At 33.4% G+C, this 16,081-nt stretch overlaps 2 protein-coding genes across 5 annotated transcripts; both read right to left on the bottom strand.

The window, feature by feature from the left end:
* Positions 1-664: 664 nt before the first annotated feature.
* LOC111366130 (mitochondrial-processing peptidase subunit alpha-like) lies at positions 665-7,473 on the bottom strand. 3 transcript variants are annotated; one of them, XM_022986806.1, is made up of 13 exons: positions 7,290-7,473; positions 6,489-6,728; positions 6,029-6,325; positions 5,777-5,944; positions 5,472-5,639; positions 5,289-5,369; positions 4,997-5,063; positions 4,584-4,681; positions 3,876-3,948; positions 3,407-3,477; positions 3,209-3,258; positions 1,205-1,317; positions 665-1,107 (listed from the first exon to the last, which is right to left on the bottom strand). In XM_022986806.1, the coding sequence occupies exons 1-13, from the start codon at positions 7,326-7,328 to the stop codon at positions 1,055-1,057; spliced, it is 1,518 nt and encodes a 505-aa protein (XP_022842574.1). In that variant the 5' UTR covers positions 7,329-7,473; the 3' UTR covers positions 665-1,054. The 3 variants fall into 3 exon arrangements, with proteins under 3 accessions (XP_022842574.1, XP_022842575.1, XP_022842576.1); XM_022986807.1 differs by having other exon boundaries at positions 6,489-6,717; positions 7,290-7,471; XM_022986808.1 differs by lacking the exon at positions 7,290-7,473 and having other exon boundaries at positions 6,029-6,267; positions 6,489-6,546.
* A 5,948-nt stretch (positions 7,474-13,421) lies between these two features.
* Positions 13,422-15,845, bottom strand: LOC111366128 (inositol oxygenase 2-like). Of its 2 annotated transcripts, none has more exons than XM_022986804.1 (11): positions 15,712-15,845; positions 15,444-15,570; positions 15,239-15,320; positions 14,942-15,146; positions 14,749-14,808; positions 14,609-14,661; positions 14,398-14,526; positions 14,203-14,272; positions 14,038-14,116; positions 13,807-13,888; positions 13,422-13,716 (listed from the first exon to the last, which is right to left on the bottom strand). In XM_022986804.1, the coding sequence occupies exons 1-11, from the start codon at positions 15,743-15,745 to the stop codon at positions 13,690-13,692; spliced, it is 948 nt and encodes a 315-aa protein (XP_022842572.1). In that variant the 5' UTR covers positions 15,746-15,845; the 3' UTR covers positions 13,422-13,689. The 2 variants fall into 2 exon arrangements, with proteins under 2 accessions (XP_022842572.1, XP_022842573.1); XM_022986805.1 differs by having other exon boundaries at positions 14,398-14,520; positions 15,712-15,844.
* Between the last annotated feature and the right edge of the window lie 236 nt (positions 15,846-16,081).

The following is a 16,081-nucleotide window of genomic DNA, read 5'->3' as shown; positions in this document are numbered from 1 at the left end:
CAGTTCTGTTCTATGCTTTACGGCTATGCCTGAACATGTTTTCTGCCATATGACCCATGTTTCAGCCTCGTCTAAATCTAACACTATATATCAAACGTCTTCTAAACTTATGCTGACTTGGGGACAAAACGTAACAAAATGGGATACAAATGTATGAAAAGGATGACATAGACTCAATGTATGACTCATCATGTGTAGCTAAATCAAATATTTTGTAAGGAAGTTGAAACCTGCAAGTTACAGCATCAAGATTTTGTTGCTGAGTTGGGTATGACTTGAGAGATCCTAAGAGAACTAGAAGAATTGCGTAATGTCCATCTAAAATGTAGACCTTAGCTCCCTTTTCAAGACTAATTGACATTTCTCTATAAAGTTTATCCATTCCCAGTTCCTTCTTTGCATAGAAAAGTGATTATTGACCATTCCCAATAAAATAACACTAGTTAGCAACTATAACACACAATCAAAATATGAAAAATAAGCAGAAAATATAAGTTAAAGATTTTGCAATCCTAATACACCATCTACCATGAATTGTCCTTAATTAACTATAAGTCAGGTAAATCATGTTATACAATGCAACAAAGAGAATATAAGAACACAAAATAGCTGATAATGAAACTAAAACGTTTTAAAGGCTTCACCTGATTTATATTCATTACGAGAGCCCAAAAAAAAAAGGTTTTTAACTAGATAGTTCCCAAACTTCCGGTTCTGTTATTATACAAGTAGAATGGCTCACAGAGTAACCATCAGGTTTTATAAGAATGTGGAAATGAGATAAGGAATAGCAAAATTTTTAATCTGGGATGAAGTTTAGCAATCAGATGATTGAAAGAGCTGTGGAACCAGAAAATTTGGACACGACAAATTACAAGTCGTCTAAATAATCAATCAGGCATCTTCAAATATGCCCAAAGACAATTATCGTTCATATAAAAGAATCTCAAGTTTCCTTATTTTCACAGCTATTAGCTGCTCAAAAGGGGGACAAAACTTGAAAAAAATGAAAAGGGCTCTGACTGGAGTATGACAAATCCACACAAGGATGTTTTCACTTTGAATGGAACCTGCTGCTAACCGCATCATAACTTGGAACATAAATAACTGTAATACAGAGTTAAATAGGGATAAAGAATGCTGAAATGTCGTGTAAAAATGAATATCAATGGCGAAAAGGACTTCGTTAGGACAAAGTTGTTACCGTCTCCATAAGATGCCATTGTGAGAGGAGATGATAAAAGCTTCTCTGCAGCGGAAGCTATATCCTTTGCTGTAATTTCATCTACAGCCTTCAAGAAATGCTCGACTGGTTTCCTGAAGATGCAAAAGCAAACAAATTTTATATTAGATTTTGTTACTGAACCTTCAGAATTTTCTTGGAGACATCAATCAAGCACCACTTTCAAATTGCGTTTATATTCTAATTTACCATTTCCTGATGGTAGTCCAGAATTTATCACAGAACACAATAACCTACTATACAATGCATTGACCAAACAGTTTTAAAAATTTAACCTTGCTGAACCTTGTCCTCAATTATTCTCACATGTTCTCATTATCTTATCCTTCCTTACATGGCCATGCATCCATTTCAACTTCAACATTTTCATTTTCTCTACATTCATCTTATGAACATTGTCCTTTAACAACTGAGCATCAGTACCATAAAACATAGCTATTTAATCACCATTTTGTAAAACTTGTCTTCTAACATTATATTTATCTTTCTACCACGTAGAATCCTAGTAGCACTTCTCCATTTCATGCAACCCATTGTGATCATACGCATTAATCATTCTCAAGTCCTTGTGATTAATTGAACACAAGCACCTTGTACACTCACTTTTTGAAATAACATTGATCTCCTTTCTATACTTCACTATCATCCTTATTTCCTCAATAACTAAGATGACACTTCATGTATTCATCTTAATTCCGCTAATATCTAAGACATTTAAATTTCAAAGTACAGCTACAAAATTCTAAATTACAATTTAACTCCTTCAAGTTTCATCAACTAAAACTCATAATCACCGAACACTGACCAAGTTGTCTCATATGGGTATGTAATATAAGTTCATCCATTACTTGAGTGAAAAGGTAAGGACTTAGCAGACCTTATGAAAGAAGCATAAAACAATAAACAAATAAATAAATCTAGTTTTGAATTAAATAATGTTTCTAAATCTTCATATATTTACAAGTTATCCTTTCAATTTGAGGTGAGAATTATAAACGGAGAAGAAGAAAGAATGTTATACAGGTAAAGGTCTACAAGTTTATATCCTGGGCAAGCTACTTAATAACATGTCATCATATGACAAAATAAAATAAAATTTACTATACTGGTTCAAATAACACCGACGCCATTAACAGTCACCACCACAACACTAAGACCCCACGGTAGAAACCAATCTATCACCAAAGGGGAAAGCAGGTAGCACGTCCAGTCTACCACGATTTTCACCACAAACATTGCCAACACCACCAACAAAACCGATGAAACCATCAACATAGTAACAAACACAATCCAACATCTCTTACTATATTAGCGCTCCAAGCCTTCAATCATCTTTACAGCACCATAATAAGCCAACAGCATGGCCATCAAAAGAATCCTTAAACCCTGACCAAAACACCAGCATCCACTCATTATCTTCGACATGCTCTTGTAAGTTTGAATTTACTTTACTTGAACTCTCAAATGCTTATGCAATTCAAAGCAAATGCCATATAACTGGGAAGGATAGATAAACTCTCAGATTCATTTGGTAGCAGCTACACTTGATTCAGGTGAATTGAGGTCTCAAAGGTAGCAGTGAAGTTCTGGCAATGGTTTTACAAATAGTGAGAGGTGGTGTATGGAGGAACACATGTTGACATATTTGCCGGTTAGGATGTATTTCTGATCCTTGGTGGAGGATCTCCTGAGCTCTTCCAGGAATTCGATAACACTTCAATCAGTATACGAAGACAAAGTCACTTTTTTATGCTATCTGTATTGTTTCCATAGAGGGTACAGTGGGAAAGGAAATATCTATTCTATTAAGCAGTTATTTCTCGGAAAGCTTCAAAAGGGAAAAAGTAAAACATTCAATTTAGGACTAAGTTGCAAATGTTTAAAAATTTCTCCATTTCCCAAACATTCCTACAAAGTACTGATTAATACAAAATTCTTTTCAGCTAACGTATTTAATGATCTTACCTCCCTCCATATGTCAAAATCTGTTTACCTATGTCTTCTGAAGCAACCATCTGTAACAGACATGTAAACAGTAAACACATGATACAAGTTGCATACTCCTGAACTTCTAATAAAAGATAATATTTTGAGTTTTTTTTTTTTTCCTTTAGTTCCTGGACAGAATTTAGAGCTAAAAGGGTGTAAGAACATGTTGCATACTCTGGATTCCAGGTTCATCAATATAGCAGACTTTGTCGCTTGTTTAGCACGATTCAGCTGTACCTGGTCAACTGTTGGAGAACAGGAAGGGACAAAGAAATTGAAGAACCAACTTTAGAACAACTTTAAACAAGTGACATGTCTAGATTTACCATCAGGAATATTTTTTGAAGAGACCTATTTGGAATATTTTGCTACCACTTTGTAAACCTGAATGTCAAATGCACATGGGCACGCAAGGTGTTGTTTGTTAATTTTTATCCATTGATGGAAAAAGACGATGGGGAGGGGCTAGAAATATGTTGGGAAGTTTTTCCAATGGATAAAATATTTATTCATGATACAAGAATATGAAGGATGTTTCAGGATCAACGGACTTCAGAATTCAGAAACAAAATTATGTGAACAGATAATAAAAAAGCTCCAAACAAAATACAACAGTACTCGAGCTTAAAAGCATATAGCACACCTTCTCCTGGAGTCGCAACCGCAATGAGTTCTTTAACTGCTATGTCAATTGCTTTTGTTACAAAGTCGGAACCCTGAATTTAAAAAGGTAAGCTTCATCACTGAGCTATCCAATAAATACTCAACAAAGAGAATATAAAGGTATAAACTGGTCAAATAGATTTTCATTTTTCTTTTTTCCTTCCGTTATAATCTACCATTGTTCCGTTAAACAGAATCGCAATATTCACCGGGAAAACAAATACTCGGTAAACAATATACATAAGTTTGTATCAATGTTAAATTAAACCCCTTAAAATGAGTTTCATTAATTTAAAAGGGATGGAGTGCAGCTGGAGATAGCGATTTCCAGATGATAGATTTTTAAATCCAATATACAAAGAACTGTGGAATTACCTAATCAATCATGTTCATTACAATTTCCATCTTTAAATTTATTTCAAGTATACTGAAACAAAAAATCAGGAACAATACATTAAACCACTCCAATAAAGAGGGCAGTCCATGCATCAGCAAAATCATGTTAAAACACCAAACTAATTACTAACACGGAAATACTAGATCTAAAACCCATTAAAGTTTTAGGTAGATCATTATTAAAAAAAAATTAACCAAAAATCCAACCACATTATAAATGGACACCATGAATTCTGCAAGTAAAAGCTGTCTAAAAATACGAAGTGTTCCCAAAATTATACAGGTGCCTTACAGTGGTAGCTTGAATTCCAAATAATCCAGTATGATTGTAAATGCTGTTGAATGCAGAAAATGACTGAATCTGGGGATATTCATTCAGGACTCGGAGATCTGCAGACCATCCAGCAATTAGCAGATGGTAATCAAGATGCAGAAGAAATGAGAATACAAAGTGCAAAATCAAGCCTAGAACTTCTGTAATAGCAAGCATAGATTAATTAAGAGATGCAATAACTGTTACTAGTTATTGAACCAATGCGTATCTTTTAGCTCCATTGTGTGAATGCAGACAGATGTCTGTTCTTAGTTCTTACATATTTGTAGTAGAAATGAACATTATACATATGTAGACAGAAGACAGTGTTTCCTTTCTTCAAGAATCATATTTACCTACTACACTGATTATGTATAATAAAGGAAACTCACATAGTCTAGAGTACATCCCCTTCCCAGGACCACCAGCTGAGAAAGATCCACCTCCTCCCATAAGCATCTATTGGATCAATACAATCAGTATATCCTTACAAGATGGCTTTCGAACAAAACCAACTCATAAAGAAATGAGAACGAACAATACAGAACAAGCAATTGAGTAATCTATAGTTGACTGATGGAGTCAACAGAAGAAAGAAATTTAAGCATATAATTTGTTAAGCCAAGCGTCAATCCATGGTAAGTACAATCTTATTTAAGGTTTGTAATCACTAAAGAGAAGAACCTGGAGAACTGTCAAAACTATTGAATCCTTTTCCTTGACCCAACCACCAGGAAGTTCAAAGGCAAGAGCGAAATGGGTTGTCTGCCCAAAAGTCGGAAAAGAAAATTTATTGCCATATTTCAGATCAATGTTCAGATATGTGTGCAACGAAAAACACATAAAAAATGAAATTCTGATACGCACCCCTGAATCAGCTTGATGACGATAATCACCCCCTACATAAACTGATTTTGGCTCAGTAGGACGTGGTACATTGGGAAGGTCAGATAGAAGTGGTTCAGCATATTTTAATAGCTCATCATTGTCAACACCTGATGCAGCAAGAACCATCCGAGAAGCAGTATAGTTTTCCTGTACAACGAAAATACCATTCAGGAGAAGAATGACTGTTCAATATCACAGGACAGGGAATGTAAAGGGGTAGGAGTCCCAAAAAGTAGAAAGGACGGTAAAAGTAAAAGAACAGAAGATAAAGGTTTGGGTCTCACAGCAACAAAATCCTCCAAAACTGCACTGTTCAATCTATTCACCACGGATTCTGAAGCCAAAAGAGCATTCCCATAGGGACCAGAGTAACCAGCTGAATGAATAGCCTCCAAAAGCAAGTTCTGTGGGTTTTTAGAGCATTCGCTAACCTCTGCACTCACCTTATGGAGCTGTAATGAACATTGCAATATTTATTAACGCATTCAAAAGAGCAAAAAATGAGCACTGACTCCATATAAGACAGATAAAATTACCTGTTCGCTAACCTCCCAATCCAGAAAAGCAGGGTTCCTCACAGAGTCAATCAGGAGCTCTACCATTTGAGGAACATAGGTCTTCAGAGCATCACAGGTGTAACCCATATGTTCCCTAGAGGCAGAAGCCATGACATTGCCACCAATTGACTCAACTTCTCTAACAACACACAAGTCGCTCCGGTTGGTAGTACTTTTGAAGGCCATACGTTCCAGGAGATGTGTGGCACCAAATGACACTGGAGTTTCATATATTGAGCCACAATCGACATATAACCCAATTGAAGCTGCTGGGTTCTGACAAACAAACTCAGCAATCGCTACTTTGTTCATAGTAACAATATATGCAGTTCTTATTCTTTTCAAATGAAGAGAAAAATATGCAGCATGTTTGGCTAGCTTAAAATGTATTTATAAGAACCTTTTAAGCTTAGCAAACATACTAATGATTATCACATACCGCAGATGTTTCAGATGCAATTTTGAGGCCATTGGGAAGAGTCGTTATAGTGGTCTTTCCAGGCTCAACAAAATCAGGCAATGAAGGTGGAAGTGTAACATCCTTAAGTGGGAAGTCTAGAGGAGGAAGTGACGAGGAGTGTTCTCTAGTCAACCAGCTAAAGAAACCCCCTGATGATGTCTTGGTTGCAACGGCACTCGTACTTGCAAATCTAGTCAATCGCCTATTACTGGTTCGGTCCTACCACACGATCCAATGTTTTAAAAAATAATAATAATAAATAAAATAAAATAAAATTCAAATCAATGAGACCATGTGATAGTTAAAAATTCTAGCTAGGATCAGGAATGTCATCCTGCAAAAATCAATTGTCCAATTTAAAAGTACGAGACTCTGCTATCATATATGGAATCCAAAGAATCTTCATTATACCCTAAACCAACTTTTTTTCCCGAATTACAACTTCGTGTTGCAACCTAGCATATGTGCTGTGCACCTCGTTCAAATAAATCCCAAAGTTTCCAGTTTTACAGTAGCAAATGAACCATACAAAAATTTCGTACTAAATATAATACATTTTCATAAAAAAAAGAATCAAGGCAAAATTTCATTTTTACCACAAGCAACAGCATGTTAATTACAAAGTCACATTAAAGAATACATCAATCATCGAATGTGAAAATTACACGAGTGTTATTTCATGAGCGACCAACATCAGATCCAAATAACAAATAATCGATATATACAAATACATAATAACGTCGATATATAAAAGCATATGTATACATTTGGAATACTAACCTTGAGAGTCCTGAGGCGAGAAGCTGCGGTTCTATACATGGCGATGATTTGATGAATTGTACTAGTGAGAAAATGAGGGTTAGGGGATTTCAGCTCAAGGCTGACTGTGCTTTTTCTGGTTTCGGGGTTTGAGGAAGGAGTGTACGCCGAACGAGGATCATATCACGTGCGAGAATTTCTCCCTACGTGAGAGTTTTAAACCCTTTGGATCAACGGACGTAGCCTGATCTATGGCTTCAATCATTGGCGCGAATTACTTCAAAGTTCCAATTCAACCTTAATATAAAATAAGCCCCTATTTATTTGTCATTCTTTCCTTATTAAAATAAAAAATATAACCGTTATTCATCACATCAAGTCATTAATTTTGAATTTCTTTCTCTTGTATGGGACTCATAACGACCATATTTTTCATTCTCATTCTTATGAAAATGAGAAACAGACGAGGCCTAAATATATATTAAACTCTTGTTTGATAGAATTTATTTGAAAATAATGAGTTATTGAATAATATTTTTTGAAAAATGTGTGATTAAAAAATAAGAAAATTTTATTGATTTATATGTAAAATATTTTAATATGTGTAGCAAACAATTTAAGTTTTTAAAGAATTGACAAACTGGGCTTAAATTTTGATATGTTTGAATAAAAATTAGATTTTGCTTAGAATATATTAATAAAAAATTAATGAATGTATGTTTAAAAAATTGATAAAAATTATGAATCCTATAAATATAATGTATGAAAATGAGTTTGACAGAAAAATGAATTAAAAAAAAATGGGCAAAATTTGGGAGTATATAAGTCAAATGTTTTTAGAAAAATATATTTAAAAAATGACTTTAAAATTAACAAATTGAAAAAATACAATTATTAAAAGTATGGAGTATGTTGTAACTATTTGAGAATAATATCCTATAAATATGGAATATTTTGATTCTTGGTCCTGTTTAGTAGAAATTTTTTAAAATTTATTTTCTTTCGACCAAATCTTAATCGCATATTCTTAATTCTATACGTGGACCCATAAATATTTATTTATTTATTTTAATTTTTAACTGCACATTATGGTGAACTTTTCACAAAATCTATTTAAACCCTATTTGATACTCCATATTTTCCATGGAAAATGGAAAATTTCCCACCATTTTCCAAGTTTTTGCCTGTTTGATAGGTAATTTTTTCTTGGCATTTGGTTTTCTCACTTTCACTCACGTGACCCTCTATTCCACGAAAATGAGGAAGTTCAATTCCCATGATTGAACTAGTTTTTCATTTTCTAAGCAATTGGAAGTGAAAGAAACCCAGTTAAACATGCCAAACCCTTCCCTTTCTCTTTCTTCTCACACTATTCTCCCATCCCATTTTTCACGCAGAACCACCCCACTGTTGAAATACCGGCGATGTCGATCCAAAAAATCTCCACATAATCCATACCAACGATGCACGCTGTTTGATTCTGATCTCGTATCTCTGTTTTTCCCTTCGAAATCTCGAATTTGGTATGTACTACATAAATATAATATTTACAAGTGGTGTATACCTTCTTCTTTTTTTTTCCTTTGAGAGTTGAAGAGTTGGGTAAATGCTTTCTCTCTCCTTCCTATTTCAAATTACATATGGTCTGCTCTTATTTCATTTTTTTCTTCTTCAGTTCGTAGATTCTTACGAACCATTGTGATTAGTTTCCAAATTAGGATTTGTAATTTGCTTCTATGTTAGATTTTAGGTGTTTTAGTCCTACTTTTTGGAATGGCAATGTATTGACGAACCTGTTATACACTTATCTTGTTAATTATATTTTAAACCGACTATCAACCATTTCACTGGGTAACCTTTTGGAATTTCATTTTTTTTCTCGTTGTGTCTTTTTCCTTTTACATTTTTGGGTTTAGGAATTCAATTCTCACCTTTATAATTTCATGTGGACAAGCACATATATGCCCATGAAAAGAATTAGGGATTCTGAGCTTCAATTTGATGGATGATTATATATGAAGTATGAGCTTGTTTTGGTCAGAAATTTGCAGATTGTTGTAGGTTTTTGACAAAGAAGATGATGCAACTAGTGCATTAACTGTACTAAAGCCGGAGCCCGACACACAAAAAATAGTGGAGTGAGAGGTTACTATTTTGTTAGTAAACTTTTCACTTAGCTGGACATTAGGTATTTGGTTATTTGGTGTGAGACTTCAGTTTTTAACATATGTTGTATATTGTTTTTATTTTGGTTCAACTTGATATCGTTTAGCTTACTTTTGAAAACCAATTGTTAACAACAGAGAATGAGGGGTACTATGGCTAATATTGAATTTGTGTTCCAACTAGAAGAAACGTATTACGTGACTTGAGTACGTGCATTTCACTACTTAGGCAGAATATCTTTCTGGCAGCCTATTGAATTTGCAAGTATTAGATGGTTCTTTTGTATATTTTCAAGTGTCTAACCGTGCTTCTGGGTCATATCTTTTAATGCATCCCATTGACTCCACAATAGTCTCGTACTTTACTTACAGGTCCATTGGCTACAAGTTTAATTCGAACTGAAGTTTAATTCAAAGAAATTCATGTATGCTTACCATTAAAAATGGATCTGCTTTTGTTTAGTGTTGAATTTAAAATATAGATTAAGCAATTATTGTTGCCCCTTTAACTTAATCTGGATCAATTAAAATATAGATTAAGCAATTATTGTTGCCCCTTCAACTTAATTTGGATCGATTTTGTGTATGTCTGGATCGATTCGCTTGATTAGTCTACTTTTCATATATGTTTGTGTACGTCAATTTGAGCATTGAAATATCATTGTCTACTTCAACAGTTGTATCCTTTTGGCCAATTAGGGCCATATAAATTGCATCATTTTAAACTAAGTATTTCTGTCCAAAATAATATGCACGGTCTTTGAAATGTAATTATGCTTAGACTTAGTGGAGATATTTCCCTAAAAAAAATGTAATCGAGCTAATCACATGCAAAACAATGTGAGGGCCCATTTGAAAGAATTATTTTACCTTTATTTTCTACCATTGTTTCGTAAAATTGTTATTTAGTTGTGGGCTATCCTTGTAGGAAATACGTTGAAAATTAAAATCAACCAATAATTACAAGAAAAATATACAATTATAAATTTATACTATTGATCTATAATAACTAAAGTAAATATGAAAAATAGAAAATTTTCTTTTTACGTTTAGGCTCGTAAGCTTGAGTGTTGACCTTTATGTCTTGTTAAACAATTTAAAATCTTTGTTGGGTTTTTTGATACCCAATAATTCGGGCGATGATTTAAAACAGTTGTCGGATTATTTATCGACACTATGGACTTGGTTCGTCTCAGAGACGAACTACACTTTTGGATGGCTCGAGTTTGGGTTGGATGATTATTTGGTTAGTTAGACCATTTAGTGATTAATATGGAGTTGGAAATTGGCCCATTAGTTTAGATTATATGACAGTCCACTTAGAGATCTCTTGACCCATATTTGGTGACCTAAACTAACCTATATATATGTATTTATCTCCCAACCGTTTTGGTGTGTGTGTGTGTGTGTGTTGTAGCAATGGAGAGGAGAGTTGAGAGGAGAGAGGCAGCCGAGAGAGAGGGAAATCATGTGAGGTTGTGAGTAAGATTCAACCATTGTGATATCTCATTCTTCCTCTCCATACCTTTGTGGATTGCTAACATCACCACCATTCTCCTTTTGTGGGGTTTGAGAGAGCTTGGACAGTCCAAAGTGAAGGCGAAAACCTTGAGTCGAGTCGAAATAAACCGGTGTTCATTTGATTGTTTTCTGAGCCTGGAATTAAAATTTATCGAGGGATTTCCGCTACAACCTTGATATAGACAATTTAGCTAACTCTACAAATTTTTACCCTATTACCAATGGCAAAGTGAAAATTTTCCTTTATCAAAGAGGATGGCAAGTAATTTTCTAGAGGCAAGGTGAAATAGACGAAGGATTAAAAATTTCACCTTTTTTGCCCACTTATTTTTTTCAAAAGGTTGATCTTACTAGACCTGACCAGACAATGAAGGTATTTTTATGAAATAAAACTTAATTTGTTTATAAAATACAAAAATATATTTTAAAAAAAAGGAACATGGCTTCGGGTCCCCTATTCCTTGGATGGCAAAATGTGCATATTGACCATGTGTGGTTTAGAAGAAAAATAAAAGTTTTCAACAGATTTTGATAAAAATTTGATGAAATATGTAATTAAAAAATTGTAAAATTAATGAAATATATAGATCAAATTATTTTTTTATTTTAACTTAAATTGTATCAATTTTTGTAGTTGAATCAAATAGGAATTCCTTGCAAAATGGCTATCAAACACCAATAGTTGGAAAATAAATACAACTTTCATGGAAAGTGATGTCAATCAAACACCAAAAGATGGAAAATTTCAACATTTTTCAGGTGAAAAATTTTATTAATCAAACACATTTCATTGTCATTTCACAGGAAAATGATTTCTAAGCAATTCAATTTCCTGGAATTCGTTTTCTTTTCATCCAAATTTCATCTTTGCAATCAAACGATTCCTTAGTAAAATCTACATCAAATAACCTCTCAATAAATTATACACGTGTTTCAACTCTTTTTCAATTATCTAATATTATTCTTTCTTTTCTCTTAATTTTAGACTCAACGTGAATTTTAGCAAACTTAGTTATCCAAAAGTTATTCCTCCTTGTTTTCGAAGATAAGCACAGAAGTCTAACCAAATGATCAATATATTATTCTTTTTCGTCCAACAAAATGAGTAGATCTTTTAACATTATTTTCATATCAACAAATCAATATAAGTTATTTGATCTGGTAATCGTTTTGATTATATCGATTTATGATATATATACATATATTTGCTTGAATGTATTTTATTACCTCGTACCAATATTGCACAAGAATAGTATATTTCTACTCTTACAAAATTATCAAGTTATAATCAAGAATATTGTATTATTGTTACAAATTAATACTCCAGAAGATTATTGTGTTGTTGAGCACAACTTCAAATATCAATATTTATAAGAACGTTTTATTGCTCATGAAGAAAAACAAATATAATATAATATATCAATGTTTTAGAAAAACAAAATATTATTTCATTGTTCATGAAGAAGCTTAAAATTTACTACTATTCTAGAAAAATATAATTGTTTTTCCTCGAGAAACACAATTTTATAATTTATTAATATTCTAGAAAAATACTTCATTTTTGCTCCCGAAGAAACACAACTTATATTATGTTAAGCATTTACCATTGTTTAATTAAGATTCATGCATAGATAAACAATACACATATCAAATAAATAATAACAGAAAAAATGAAATTTTCAATATTCTTTGTGAGTTTTGTAAATTCTCTCAACATGACTAACTAATTGTATACCTAAAAAAAACAATTTATCAATTCATAAAACAAATGTTACAACACTAATCATTTTCTACATAGGAAACAAACAAATTCCTATCGTATTGTAGGACACTACTATTCAATTCATAATCAACGTGGGACAATGCCAACAAATTCTATTGGTGAAATATCGAGCACTGATGATTCTTTTGAAAGATCCATTGATGTTTTAATCATAACAATTGTAAAATGTTATAAAGTCCCGTTTGATAATATTGATAATGGAGTCATGAAACATCATAGTATAAGATCTTATAAGGAAAAAATTACGACATTTTCAATTATTCTTGATTTCCTATCTGTCCTGCATAAGCACCAACATGGCAAATTTATTTTAAGGGCATAGAGTCAAAACTCATGTCACACTCAAAATTTAATATCGTGTCTGCAACACCTGGCCAGCAAGCCAGGAGATAATTTGTATAGATTTATTAAGGGCCAACAACCTTTTTAGGGACACAGCTATTATGGTACCCAACTTTAGTAGTCACTCAACTTCGTAGAATTAAATTTGTTGTCATTTTATCAGTGTGACACATTAAGAAAAATGACTTTTTATAACGGACAGAAAGTGTAGCATTAGAAGTTTAGCAAGTGCACTTGTATGTCATGTCCCACGATGTTGTCGAAAAATATAGATGGCTATGAATAGTGTCCCTTGCATAAGACAACGGAACGGAGGACATGTGATTTGGCAACATTTTAACATTATCATCATCCACACTTTTGTTTAATTTATTTACCAACAAAGCACTTGTCGATGATCAACAAGAGGAAAACAATATAGGCAAAAAATCGAAAAATCAACAAAGTGAAAGCACATTACATTGAGAACAAAAGAACCCCTACAAATCTTGAAAGAGAAACATTTACAACATGCATTTCTTGTTTACATCAAATCTTGAGTTAACTGAGCAAACACCACACTGCCTTCTGCTTGCCCAAAATATTTATTCCATGTATTTTGCCAGAGTTTTCACCATCTAAGTTTGTCTGGGAAGTACTGCAGAAAAGGAAAATTGCTGCATCTTAGCATGGAGAAAATCCAAATGTGAAAATTCACTCTAAAAATAAATGGCCAAAAGGCACCTACCTTTTCAATGAGGGAAAGGTAGTATGGCTTTACTTTTTCAACGTCAACACGAACTTTGCTCTTACTGTAAAGGTCATATTTGCTGCAAATAAAAATTTAAAGAGAATTCAAAATGTTAAACTCGATAGACTCAACTACGCGTACGCTGCAGCAAAACACGACATTAATGAGCCAAAGATCGTGCAGGTTTTAACAAAGTAAATAAAGAAAGTTTGAGAAAAGGGTTTTTACTTGAATATATTAAGCCACTTCAAATTCTCTACATCTTCCTCATTCATCAACTGTGTATAAGCTCCAGCCTTGTGTAGAGCTGCATATAATTATTACATCTCAGTCACACTAGCTAGAAATTAAATTATATGCTTAATTAGTTAATGTATTAGATTCAGAACTTACGATAAAAAGAGTGATAACGGATGATAAACAATGCAGCCGAAGGCAGCGTCGTTCTATTTGCTTTAGCTACCTGAAAATAATAAAGACGTGGCTATACATCAAAATTAAGAACGATGGCATGTTTGTTATGCTCGACCGATAGGACAACGCTAATGAAGAGGAAAAAAAGTTAAAATCTTGTTTGTCGTTAATTACCAAGTACATGTAGTCATCATGTCCCCAAGACATCACAACATTTTCTAGTCCACATCCTTCTTGGTAAATTCCATTCTTAGTGGTGTAAGCAGGGTTCTTGGAATCTGGATTGTCCTCAAAATACTGCAGCTAATTAAGAATATTTTCATAAGCAAAATTTAGGGTTTGCAATATATAAAAGATGGGGTAAAATTGATCAAGAATTAATTACTTTGTGGTGAACAATGGATTCATCAAATGCACAGCCAAGTGGGAATGTGTCTCCTGTGATTTTATAAATTTAGTTAGTCACTCGAAATAATAATACTACGTTATAAGAATTTTGACTATTAAAATTCAATTAATACTCACCAACAACAGCCCATTGAGGGAGCTCTCCGAACTCTGGAAGAAGAAGAATTTTTCCAAGATCTGCAGCCAATATAAAAAATAAATAAAAAATAAAAAGAGAGAGAGAACTTTAGAATACGAAACTTGTTCTTGACACGGTGCATGGCAAGATAACGATGAACTTGGTCTTATTAGAATATTAGCTGGTATATACCATGAATAAGGCCAGTCAAATGCAACCAATCTTCATTAGGATAATCTTTCCTAATTGCTTCTGCTGTCTGCAATAAATGCTCAATCTGGGGTTCATCCAAATCAGGATCGCTATCATCCACAACATTATTCAAAAGTTCACAACATTCCCAAATGCTCATCTTTATTTTGTCCAGTTTTCCATATTCTTCCCTCATTCTCTTCACCTGCATACAATATTCACAATTATTTCCATGTCAAAATCGAAGGTCTTTTCACAACCCGAACCTTGTTGTTTAAGGAAATTTTTAGTACTTACATATTCACATGTTTGGCTGATGTGTTGCAATCGATAAAACTCCTCGACTGACTTTTGTCTCTCACTTTCTGCATCATAATCCCTGTCGGTCAAAACTTTCGAATCAGATAAAGAAAACCCTTAAAACTTAAAAAGCAATGTTTGGTATCCAATTCATCTTACTGAATATGCCATAAACGAACATAAAAACTGAGTTATAGTAAACCTAAATGAATGACCATATGAGTTGATTTCAGGGGCTTCAAATCCACATTCTGATTCCATTTTGGGCATGAAAAATCCTCCATCCAACACGAGTTCATTTGTGTCAGAAATAATTTCCTTTTCTCCCACTGCAAAGATTAAGAAAAAACCCGTTTTAATCCTAAACTCGAGGGTTCTGCACATTGCAGGACTTAACTAAAACCAACAGCATTAAACACATAAAAACACACAATTCTGTACATGCAGCTTCTCTCACACACAAAATGTACCTAGATCTGCAGGCTGCTCGATAAGAATGGTCATATTCTCTTCAAAAAGAGTTAAACTAAACAAAATACAGAGAAATACAGAAAGAATGAATGAATGAATATGAATTCAATGTGTGAAGGATTCTGAGAAAAGTGAAGGTATTTATAGTACTGTAAACGAGTCCTTATCTGATAATTAGAATGTTTCATGTCCTCAACTGATAATCTATTTCGGGTCCTTAACTGAAATATCTGAGTTTCTTCCGGCCGTAAACTAAACACGCTGACGGTTCTCACAACCCACCATAGCGCGTGAGATACAACCTTTTCAGATATATCGGCATCTATTCCATAAAGCTAAATTTCATACCCTAGAATATTCTTAGTTCTC

Source organism: Olea europaea, chromosome 17 (genome assembly GCF_002742605.1).
Source record: "Olea europaea var. sylvestris chromosome 17, O_europaea_v1, whole genome shotgun sequence".
In the NCBI taxonomy this organism is placed as follows: Eukaryota; Viridiplantae; Streptophyta; class Magnoliopsida; order Lamiales; family Oleaceae; genus Olea; species Olea europaea.
Note: the sequence above shows the minus strand (reverse complement) of the source record. Positions and strands in the feature narration are given on the sequence as shown.

Coding starts and splice junctions, on each gene's coding strand:
- LOC111366130 (XM_022986806.1), bottom strand. CDS start 7,328: ATGTATAGAACCGCAGCTTCTCGCCTCAGGACTCTCAAG. Junction 1,318..3,208: donor ATTTTGACATATGGAGGGAG/GTAAGATCATTA, acceptor TTGCATCTTCAG/GAAACCAGTCGAGCATTTCT. Junction 1,108..1,204: donor AATGGCATCTTATGGAGACG/GTAACAACTTTG, acceptor TCTGTATTACAG/TTATTTATGTTCCAAGTTAT.
- LOC111366128 (XM_022986804.1), bottom strand. CDS start 15,745: ATGACCATTCTTATCGAGCAGCCTGCAGATCTAG. Junction 14,809..14,941: donor TTTGACTGGCCTTATTCATG/GTATATACCAGC, acceptor TATTGGCTGCAG/ATCTTGGAAAAATTCTTCTT. Junction 14,117..14,202: donor CCGTTATCACTCTTTTTATC/GTAAGTTCTGAA, acceptor AATTATATGCAG/CTCTACACAAGGCTGGAGCT.